Below are 12,056 nucleotides of genomic sequence, written 5' to 3'. Positions count from 1 at the left end.
AATGGTACCACGGCCTCTGAAAATAGTTTGGCAGTTCCTCAAAAAGTGAAACAGAGAGTGAACATATGACCTAGCCTATGGTAACATATGTTCATAAGAAACATACATTCATATAAAAGCTTGCACACAAATGTTCATACTAGAATTATTTCTAACAGCCAAAAAATGGAAACAATCCAAATATCTATCAACTGATGAATGAATATATAAAATGTAGTATATTCATACAAGGGAATATTATCCAACCACAGAAAGGAATGAAGTATGGATAAATGCTATCTCATGGATGAACCCTGAAAGTACTATGCTTAGTGAAAAAAACTAGACACAAAAGCCACATAATGGAGGATTCCATGTACATGACATGCATACAGCAGGAAAATCCACAGAGACAGAATGCACATTGGTGGTTGCCAGACACTGGGGTAGGGACTGACAGCTTAATGGGTGTCAGGTTTCTTTCAGGGATGAGGAAACATTCTGGACTTAGTGGTCATTGTTGTAAAACCTTGTGAATTCACTAAAAATCATTACATTGTACTGACTCAAAATGGTGAATTTTATGGCATGTGAATTAGATCCCAATTTTTTAAAAAGTAAAGAAAAAAAGCTGGTAGTAACAAGGACCTCCTGAGAGTCACACCGTCAGAAGCAGCAGATATACCATAAGAGGCCAACGAGAAAATCCACAGCAGAAAGTGGGGAAACCACAGAAGCAAGAAGAAATCTTTTCTCAAACTATGTTTAAAAACCTTGCTAATAGGTTTTAATAGATTTAGTCTAAAGAAAGAAAGGGGCAACAATCATTATATGCCCTCAGCTTGGTGGGGGAGAAACATAAATATCAGTATGAGTTAAGTTATTTAGTTACTTAATAATTGGACAAAGGAGCCTTCACCAAAGTAGGATGCTTGGGCACTGGTGACTCTCACTTGCCACTTGAGTGACATTACAACTCTCCAGGACCCAGTGACATGCTACTCAAACTCCTCACGCGAGGCCTGCTACTCACAACACACATTTATTCTGACCCAGAGAAGCCAAGCAGTGCTCTACGCCATGCAGTGACTGAGTGACAGACCCAGCCCTCGTAAGGCCTAAGGCCAGGCTTGCCTACTTCCAGCACCCTCAGGCCTCCTCATGACCATCCAAGTGCACAGGCTGCAACAACTCCAGATCTAGTAAAAGTACTTGTCACAATATTTTAAAGCAATTATTAAGTAAAATATTGTGACAAGTATTTTATATGTATATATTCTATATGTTCTACATATATTCTGTGTATTATAAAATATAAATATATGCATAACTATATACTAGAGATAGTATATATATACTATATATTCTATATATTATTAATTTATATAATATATAAAATTATATATAATATAGGCATTATATAATAGAATATGTAATTATATAGAATTATACAAAACATATAATTAGATTATATCTAGAATATACAGAGATCATATATAGAATATATAATTATAGGGGCACCTGGGTGGCTCAGTGAGTTAATAAGCCTCTGCTTTCTGTTTAGGTCATGATCTCAGGGTCCTGGGATCAAGCCCCACATCAGGCTCTCTGCTCAGCAGGAAGAATGCTTCCCCCTCTCTCTCTGCCTGCCTCTTTGCCTACTTGTGATCCTTCTTTCTCTGTCAAATAAATAAATAAAATCTTTTTAAAAAGAGTATGTAATTATATAAATAAATTATATAAATTTGATAAATTACATAAAAATATATAAGTAAATATTTATATATTATTAAATATTCTATATTATATTCTCTATATATTCTATATTATATAGAATAATTCTAAAATGAGTTATTATAATTATTATTATGGTATCTCAGAGTCCATCTTTCACCAAGACACGTATATTAGGCTCAGTAGCTGAGCTTAGTGTAGGTCAGATTCCACTCCTAGTCAGTTTCTTTTCTTGTTTTGTATTTCACTAAAATAGAAAATACCCAAACATAAGTACTGAGAATGGCAGAACATGCTTCCTCCAGATACTCTGGGTATGTGGACAAAGCAGGAACCCAGGGATTCTGAGTTAGTCTCTGGCTATTTTCAAGGCTCATGGGTGCCTCCGGAGCTGGGCTGGGGGCGAGGTGAGGCAGAGAGAGGCGGGGGGTTGGTGCTCAGCTGGAGATTCAGTGGTGAGTAGTTTCTAAACCACTCTTTGGTTGCATTTGCTTCTATGTATTTCCTTATGCTGTGTTGCAGCATATAGATGTGGTTTTAAAATATAGCGACCGATATAGCATTGATTCATCTCTCTGAAAAGTGTAGAAATCAAGAGTTAGGAAAGAGTGAAAATCTTAGCTATTAAGCCATTTTTACCACAATTCAGTCTTAAGAAATCCTGATAGCCCCCATTCAGCTTTCAAAACCACTGTTTCAGCTCCGACAGTACAAGACTGGGCCTCTGCAGAGATGTAGAGACAAATTCTCCTGGATGTGCCACTAGGCAGCCTCCAGAAGGCATGCCCAAGTCTTCTTGGCATTTTAGCATACAGCACCCAGGGAGTCCCTACCCCCACACAGCAGCACACCACACGTTCTGTTTCTATCTCACACATCAAGTGAGTGTCGTATGCACATGTTAACACTTTATCAGTACTCTTAACACTACTGAGCACTTTAAAGCCAGTAAATTTAGCAAATCAGGGACATACTCCCAACAACAAGAAAGAAAAAAAATGCAAATTCAACAAAGTAAATAACTGCATACATAAACAAAAATATATTAACTAAGAAACACTCTACCCTATTAGCTACAAGTTAGCAAGGACCAACCAACCAAAATTTTAAAAACAAAGAAGTCATTAACAATACTTGCTATGAAACTATAACTACTTTTACACATCTATTTATTAAATGAATGAAAAAAAGTTTCAAGTTTCAGGTGATCCATCCCACTGGCTCCTTAAAACCAGCCCTGGAGAAACACCATGTCTGAGAGTTCCCTATGCTGAGTGCAGGACAAAGAAAAAGTATACTGAGGGCAAGTAAGCAGCACACAGACATCAAGGCTGGCCATTCTTTTCCTAAAACTGTTCCTTATTCCATATTATATTGACATAACATGCTAAGAGCTACCATGATAAATAGCATGGGTACCCTGCCCTCAGCGATCAAGAAAGGAAAATTATTAAGTGACACGAAATCCTAAATAAAATACTGACATATTCAATATAACAATATATATTTAAAAATACTTACCAAGTGGAATTAATCATTTAAATGTAACATGGTATTCCATTAGGAAATTTATTATTGTAAATGAAAATATTAAAAAAATGAAAACACTTTATTTAATATGATAATCTCAAAAGAAGAAATAAATGAAGAATTTGATAAAATTTAACATCCTTCACAATACAAACTCAGTAAATACAGGAAAAGAACCATTTTTAAACTGATAAAAAGTTATCTACCAGAAACATGTGACATGACTCTCAATGATGAGGGGAAAAAAAAAATCAGGAACAAGAGAAAGATTCCTGTTGTAACTAATTCTGTCCAAATTATACTGAACATATTAGTGAACCCAAAAGACAATAACTATCAAGATGAAGGAAGAAAGAAAACAGTCATTATTTATTTACAGTTGAAATATCCGTCGACATGAAAATCCAAGAAAGTTGATTGGAAATAATGGCAGGATTCAGCAAGGTTGCTGGATAAAACATACAAAAATCAACAGCATTCCCATGTACTAGCAACAACCAATTAAAAACTATTTTTTAAGGGTACCAATAAAAGGAAACAGGAAAGTCTCAAAGTATCTAGCAGTAGATTCATTACAAAGTGAAAAACCACCTCTACAATCTGCTTATCATCAGGTCAATCAAGGGATAGAACAAGGTGGCCCCACGGGGGGGGGGGCAACCTGACATCATGCCTCCTAATGGGGTATAATAATGGTACCTTCGGTAACTGCTAAGCTTGAATCTTACCAGGAAACAAGGGGACCAACTGGCTGCACCAAAGCCAATGACTTGAAAAACAAAAAAGGCAGGGAGGTTATCTCAGATTCACAGTTTTCAAGCTTTTTGGTCTTTGAAGCTCTAAACTCTTAAAAATGACTGAGGACAAGGCAAAGGAAACAAAAGCAAAAATGAACTTTTGGGACTTCATCAAGATAAAAAGCTCCTGCACAGCAAAGGAAACAGTCAACAAAACAAAGAGGCAACCCACAGAAGGGGAGAAGATATTCACTAATGACACTATAGACAAAGGGCTGATACCTAAGATCTATAAAGAACTCCTCAAACTCAACACTCAAAAATCAGATAATCATGTCAAAAAAATGGGCAGAAGACATGAACAGACACTTCTCCAAAGAAGACATACAAATGGCTAACAGACACATGAAAAAATGTTCATCATCATTAGCCATCAGGGAGATGCAAATCAAAACCACACTGAGATACCACCTTACACTGGTTAGAATGGCCAAAATCAACAAGACAGTAAATAAAAATTACTGGAGAGAATGTGGAAAAAAGGGAACCCTCTTACACTGTTGGTGGAAATGCAAGTTGGTGCAGCTGCTTTGGAAAACTGTGTGAAGATTCTTTAAGAAATGAAAAATAGAGCTACCCTTATGACCCTGCAATTGCAGTACTGGGTATTTACCCCAAAGATACAGATGTAGTGAAAAGAGGGGCCATCTGTACCCCAATTTTCATAGCGGCAATGGCCACAACTGCCAAACTGTGAAAAGAGTCATCTTGGCCTTCAACAGGATGGATAAAGATGATGTGGTCCATATATAAAATGGAGTATTATGCCTCCATCAGAAAGGATGAATACCCAACTTTTGTATCAACATGGACGGGACTGGAAGAGATTATGCTGAGTGAAATAAGTCAAGCAGAGAGAGTCAATTATCATATGGTTTCACTTGCTTGTGGAGCATACGGAATACATGGAGGACATTAGGAGAAGGAAAAGGAAAAGTGAAATGGGGGAAATCAGAGGGGGAGATGAAGCACGAGAGACTGTGGACTTTGAGAAACAAACTGAGGTTTTTGGAGGGGAGGGTGTAGGGTGATGGGTAAGCCTGTGGTAGGTATTAAGAAGGGCATGTAGTGCATGGAGCCCTGGGTGTGGTGCATAAACAATGAATCTTGGAATACTGAAAAAATAAAATAAAATTTTTAAAAAAATGACTGAGGACACCAAAGGTCTTTTGTTTGTAGGAGTTCTACCTAATGATGTTTACCATATTTGAAATTAAAACTCAAAACTGTAAAAAAAAAAAAAAGTCTCATTGATTCATGTAAATAAAAACATTAACAACAATAAAATACTGCTTGAAAAGTAAGTACATTTTCTAAGACAAAAATGTTCAGTGTAAAGAGTAACACTTGTTTATGTTTTTAGCAAATTTCTTAATGTCTGTCTTACTAGAAGGCAGCTCATTTACTGTGCAGCTATATGCTGCTCTGACTGGAGTACTCACCATGCAAATTCATACTCATGCAGTTATGCAGGTGGATGGGAACTGGCTGTTCACAGGTGAGGGGGAGTGGTACACAGTGCAGACCGAGGCATGACTCGGCCTTACCCTATGGCTGACAGCAGGGTCAGAAGACCCTAGCAGATTACCCCTGGTGGGGACATTATGGAGGTTTTCTTTTTCCATAATTTTTACTCTGTCCTGCATTATCCAAGTTTCCCATAGTGCATAATAAGTATTACTTTTACAATGTTTTTTGTGTTTCAGTTGGATTGGTTTTTTTTTCCCCAAAACCTGGAGAAAGGAGAAAGGAGAGGAGGAGGGCGAAACATATCAGATCACACAGGATTCTGCAACCAACCCGAGAAGTAGCACTGCCAACCCCAGTGTTCACGCACAGACCCAGGACTGCAAGAGAAACTAGTGCTCTCCTTCCTTTACTTCACATCAGAGAGCCTGTGTTCAATGACAGGAAGACTGAACTGGAAAAGCAGTCTTGAATTTTGTTCCTGATTTAGTGGCCAAGTGATTAAGAACATAGAACTTCATTTCCCTTTTATTAACATGGGAAAAACCAGGCTTATCTTACCTTCCTTCATAAAGGTATTATCAGATGTCATCAAGTGCCAAAAAAAGGAAGGTCTAAGATTCTGGCAGGGTCTAAGATTCTACAATTCTTAGATGAATTAAAATTTCTGGGGCAAGGGGCACATTGTTTGAATTATGATGTATCATTCACTGAGCCAGGAGGAAAGGAGAAGAAACTGGTCTAGAGAAGAGTATGAATTTGATTCAGAGTACTTCAGGGGATGATGTTGTTTGCCCAAATAATTCGGAAGAAAAAGAGATGGAAGCAGATTCTAACTGATTACAGGAAGAGAAGTAGGGAAGTAGAGATGATAATAATGTAGAGAATTATTTCAAGAAACTGTGAGGGGCAGGAAAGACAGGACACAAACAGGAGAAGTGTGAAGCTTTGCTTGGTTTGGGACAAGGGGCTGCTGACAGGTGGGGCAGGGAGAAGGGGAAATGGGAGATGTGGGAGCTCCAGGTGAGCCCTGGGAAAAGAGGCATGTAAAAATGAAAGGAGATGCAGAGGCAACGGAATAAAGAGCTTGGTGGGGAAAGACTGCTGGTTGTCTTCCATAAAAGAGTGGAAAGACGAAAAATATATACAGTCAGAAATACCAGTCCCCAGAACAAGCAAGGAAAGGATTCGGACGCAGTGTGAATCAGACAGAGTCTTTAGGACACAGTAAGCTAGCCCTCAACCAATTCAGGCATGATGGCATCCCACTGCACAAATGGTTCCTTTAACTTGTCCTGAGTGCACATGCCTCTGTGTTGTGTGTGTGCATGTGTACACACACTCCTGTGTTTTCTCTGACACTTCATGAATAAGCATAAATCGTGTTACTGATCAAGTGTGCTATAAATTTATACTCTGAATCACCTTCTCTCCCAAAGAGCAGTGACAGAAAATGCTAGTGTATATACATGTATTTTCATCACAGGCATATTGCCACTCAAAAATTAGAAAAACAGCTGCATAGGTGAGAAATGGAACAGAATGCAAGGTGGTAAGCCGGAGCCTGGCCAACAGTGGCAGCTAGATCTGCATCTGTGGGGCAGGGGACAAAGGTACCCCACTCCAGTGCCACATAACTGGAAAAGCCATGCTTATCTTACCTTCCTTCATAAAGGTATTATCAGATGTCATGAAGTGCCAAAAATGTAAGGCCATATGCACAAAACCAGGAGCTAGGACAGTGGAACTGTCCCTGAAAGGGAGCTGCAAAAAGCCACAGTTGCTGCTCTGGAACTACAGCTTGGGTCCACATCACACTACCTACTGGCTCTCCAAAATCTCCAAGGTCATCACAAGGTGGCAGCTCTGGGCTACAAATGCCCAGGTCTGGACTAAGGACTTAACAGCTCATGGGACAGTTGTGTAAAAAAGGCAGGGAAAAGTGAGAGAGAATAGGGCAGAGAGAGAATATACTCCTCCTTAAGATGAACGTATCAACTAAAACTTGCATGCACATCAGAAAAAGAGGCATGTGAGCCAAGAAACTCACAAGACGATTCACCAAGATGGAAGACAAGACTAAGAGAGTTTGCCAGTAACGGACCCTCCCTGATGAACCACTGCAGGGTCTGTCTCCCTCAGGAGAGTCCCAAGCTGAGAAGAAAGGTATAGGATACAGAAACAGTGACGTGGGGCAGACGGGGCCCGACCACCCTTGCCCATTGAACGTATGGGCGAGTCTCAGAAGCTAGATGCTTCACTGTTACAAGTGGCCACACTGCCAGCAGATCCCTGGTGAACTCAGACATGCTCTGTCATATTTACCATGCCACTAAGTAATTTAAGCTAGAAATGAATCTGCAGATAGGCCCTCCAGTTCAGCAGCAGGCTTCAGTCTCCTCCAGGCGTAGGCAGCACCCTGAGCCAGCCAGTGCTGCCTCTCCACAGCCTTCTCATCCCTCCCCGGCTCTAGCATCTTTGCAGCAATGGCCCTCAAGCCTCTGCAGAGCGGCAACAGAATCGGCCAAACTCCCTCTATTGCTGGTAGGCATAAATTCAGATGGAATACAGCAACATTTCAATGCCCAGTTCCACCTTTTTTTTTTAAGCTTTAACATAGCTCTTGCTGAGCACACTGGCAGGAAAGTGGCCACATCTGAGAAAGTGAGTGTATACACATTTGTTGCGCTCAGTGTATGACTGTCATTCCCTTTGAGTCAATGGTTAATTCAGCAATATTCAAACTTACCAAGTAGGTTCCCATTTCTTTTTCTAGGACAACTTGTTCATATAATGTAGCATCAATGTCAGCTTTTAAGGCCTGCACCTTCCTCTTCACCTGCACATGGTGCTTCTTTTGGAGCCAGTAAGGAAGAAGAGATTCCATAATTTGATTAAGGATCTGGGAGGTAATAAGGAGAGTAGCCAAGCTCTAAAAAGAAACACACAAATGGAATTTGACAATGTAGCTTGTATGGAATCTGTATAATCATGCAGTAAATAAAAATGGAATCTTCAACAAATAGTACACTATTTATAAAACTAGGATTGAAAAAGCTAGGTGCTAGAATAATGTTTCTAATTTACTGTTTTTTTCAGTTAAGACACACTAAAATACAAAAAAGTTGTAATATAAATAAGATTATAATAAGAAACAAATCAATTATGAGTTGGCAGGGGAACAATTTTACTTAAAATTGTGTTTTTTGTCATCTCATCCTTGCTACAACATAATAATCTACATGATATTGGCAACTTTGAAAAAAAAAGTAGTTTGGCAAAACTTAAAAAAAATTAACTTAAAAAAAAATTATAAAGCAAATACATCCTCCCTCCTTATATGAATGATGCAACCATGCTAATTAACATCTTAGGATATTTCTTTCCAGTCACAGGTAAAAATACAAGTAGCCCATAGACTGTTGTTGACTGTATTATTCCCAACCTTCACTCCTATAAATACCGCCCCCTGGATGACTGTGTACCATGATTCTTGGCCCAATCTCTGATGATCTACTAGGGATGGATTAAGGTTCTTGGCAAAGCTGCCCAAGTAGGTTCCTGAAATGCTGTGTCAATTTCTACTTACCGCAGATGGACAGGAGTGTTTCCATCACATACCACCTTTGCTGGTATTAAAATTATATTATTTTAAAAGTCCTCCCCTATCCCCATCCCTTATCTCCTATTTAAAAAAGAGACTCTCTAAGGTACTAGAAATGAGAAGTCATACCCTACTAATACACTAAAGGAAGGACAGAAGACAGTATGTATATCCAACTTACCAATTTCAAAATGTATTATTCTGAACTTTTAATTTTGAAAAAGAGCAGCAATATATGTAATGTTGGCTTTTTTTTTCTCACCATAGCATATACCCTCCCCAATGTCCATCACCTAGTCACCCCATCCCTCCCAAGCCCCTCCCCTCCAGCAACCCTCAATTTGTTTCCTGAGATTAAGAGTCTCTCATGGTTTGTCTCCCTCTCTGGTTTCATCTTGTTTCATTTTTCCCTCCCTTCCCCTATGATCCTCTGTCTTATTTCTCAAATTTCTCATATCAGTGAGGTCATATTTATCTGACTGACTTATTTCCAGTGTTCTTAAGAACACAGCATTTAATTTTACTTTATGAAAGCTGATAGAACCATAACTACAAAATCTTCTGTTTCTGATTATACAATTTTCTAAAAAATGATCCCAAGTTCTCATGTAAACACTATTATGAAGCCTAAGCTTTTGATATTTTTTTTTTTTTTTTTTTTTTTTTTTTTTTTTTAGGGTTTTCTATCTTTAATATAAAATACTTCCCTATCTTTTTAAGTAATTTTTTATAAACATATATTTTTATCCCCAGGGGTACAGGTCTGTGAATCACCAGGTTTACACACTTCACAGCACTCACCAAATCACATACCCTCCCCAATGTCCATAATCCCACCCCCTTCTCCCAAACCCCCTCCCCCCGGCAACCCTCAGTTTGTTTTGTGAGATTAAGAGTCACTTATGGTTTGTCTCCCTCCCAATCCCATCTTGTTTCATTTATTCTTCTTCTACCCACTTAAGCCTCCATGTTGCATCACCACTTCCTCATATCAGGGAGATCATATGATAGTTGTCTTTCTCTGCTTGACTTATTTCGCTAAGCATGATACGCTCTAGTTCCATCCATGTTGTTGCAAATGGCAAGATTTCATTTCTTTTGATGGCTGCATAGTATTCCATTGTGTATATATACCACATCTTCTTGATCCATTCATCTGTTGATGGACATCTAGGTTCTTTCCATAGTTTGGCTATTGTGGACATTGCTGCTATAAACATTCGGGTGCATGTGTCCCTTTGGATCACTACATTTGTATCTTTAGGGTAAATACCCAGTAGTGCAATTGCTGGGTCATAGGGCAGTTCTATTTTCAACATTTTGAGGAACCTCCATGCTGTTTTCCAGAGTGGCTGCACCAGCTTGCATTCCCACCAACAGTGTAGGAGGGTTCCCCTTTCTCCGCATCCTCGCCAGCATCTGTCATTTCCTGACTTGTTGATTTTAGCCATTCTGACTGGTGTGAGGTGATATCTCATTGTGGTTTTGATTTGTATTTCCCTGATGCCGAGTGGCTTTTGATATTTTTTACTAACAACCACAGTATATTAAAACCAAGAAGGAATAGCACTTACTGATAGCTGGCTCAATTATAAAAAAGATAATTTAGATAGCAATATTTTGTACTCAATTTATCATTCCCTGGCATTTGTGGTCCAAGAATGGCAACACACCAAAGTAAATAGCAGACTTCTTAAACACTCCAGAAAAGACACAGCACTGCATGGGATCTGCTGGTCTCAAAAGTTTGACAACTTATTCATTTCAAAATGAAATGTATTTAAAGTCCTATAAATCACCCCTCACTCTGGGACACACACAAAACTTCAATTAAGGAATACACTTTCTTCATTAGAATTGCTTTTACAAGCTTTGAGGTGAACAGTTTATTTTCCAGTACTACATGGTTAATTTTACAAGTGTTTTCAGTTGAGTATGATATACAGTGCAATTGCTAATGGTTTTTTATTTAGAGTTGGCTTAGAAAGATACAAAATGTAAGGTTTTATCTGTAAAAATAATAATGTGAAGGCAATCACATTCCCTGAATATAAGAAAGCACCTCTAAAACCTGTAAGATGGATACCTTCTGCTATTCACTCACCTGACGCAACAGCTTCATATCCCTTAAGACAAATGCAATGTAGAAAAGCGAGGCAAAACAATTCAGAAAGTTGAACTGCCAAAAAAAAAAAAAAAAAAGAGAGAGAGAGCAAGATTTCACACTGCTTTACAGTACTTCAACAAAACTATAATATAGCATTAAAAATGTAATGAGGGGACTTCCAGTCCTGACAAGATGGCATATACTTGTTTCTCCCTATTCCTCCTCTCTAAGCATGTCCATAAACTCTGGAAAGAACATCACAGTGAGCAAAGGAGGACTCTGGTACCTGCCTAGAGCCTGGAGGACAACTGCTTTGGGAGGCCAGGACAGTTCCAGCACATCTCCACCACATTCCAACATACCAGCCTTTCCCACCCTCAACCAGCAGCCCAGATAGCCGGGGCAGGCTCAATCCCTGCTCACCCCACCTCACCGGAACCCCTGTCCATCTGAAGAGCCGTGTGGACTTGGCAAGGGGGATCTCTCCAGAGTCCTCACTAGCAGTGCTTCCCTCCTGCAAGCCTGGCACTCCCCTTCACCACAGAGAGATTCCAGGATGGCCAGACAACACTGGCATTTGGACTATCAATTATTTCCAGTGCTAGCCTGAGGCCTTCACAGACTTTTTAGATATGTATGACTGCTTGGACCTTTTCTAATGTCCAAATTGCTAAAACTGTTGAATTTTTATTACATACTTATGAAAAATTTTCCATTTCCTTTACCACTCTTGCCTCTCTAAGTTTACCTCCTTCCAGAAACCTAAACACCTTTCTATCAGTAGTTACTAATCTGTTAAAGCTTGAAAAACTAGATCAATAAGCTTCTTAGAATGATT

At 39.0% G+C, this 12,056-nt stretch overlaps 1 protein-coding gene and 1 long non-coding RNA gene across 6 annotated transcripts in view; one reads left to right on the top strand and one right to left on the bottom strand.

Moving 5' to 3' along the window:
- Positions 1-12,056, bottom strand: part of ANO10 (anoctamin 10) — a 233,015-nt gene that overhangs the window by 182,522 nt on the left and 38,437 nt on the right. For all 5 annotated transcript variants that reach the window (XR_001176641.2, XM_004774157.3, XM_004774159.3 and 2 more), the window contains 2 exons: positions 11,216-11,290; positions 8,257-8,439 (listed from right to left, as the gene is read on the bottom strand). Coding sequence is in view for 4 of the 5 variants with exons in the window: in XM_004774157.3 (XP_004774214.1) it covers positions 8,257-8,439; positions 11,216-11,290 (258 nt within the window). In the remaining variant the exon portion in view is untranslated. The remainder of the gene's footprint in view (positions 1-8,256; positions 8,440-11,215; positions 11,291-12,056) is intronic.
- The window catches only part of LOC123394508, an 83,223-nt gene that overhangs the window by 53,244 nt on the left and 17,923 nt on the right, over positions 1-12,056 (top strand). The window lies entirely within an intron of this gene.

Source organism: Mustela putorius, unplaced genomic scaffold, assembly GCF_011764305.1.
Source record: "Mustela putorius furo isolate JIRA1106 unplaced genomic scaffold, ASM1176430v1.1 tig00003834_pilon_pilon_pilon, whole genome shotgun sequence".
NCBI lineage: Eukaryota > Metazoa > Chordata > Mammalia > Carnivora > Mustelidae > Mustela > Mustela putorius.
The sequence above is the reverse complement of the archived record's forward strand: the minus strand, read 5'-3'. Positions and strand labels throughout refer to the sequence as shown.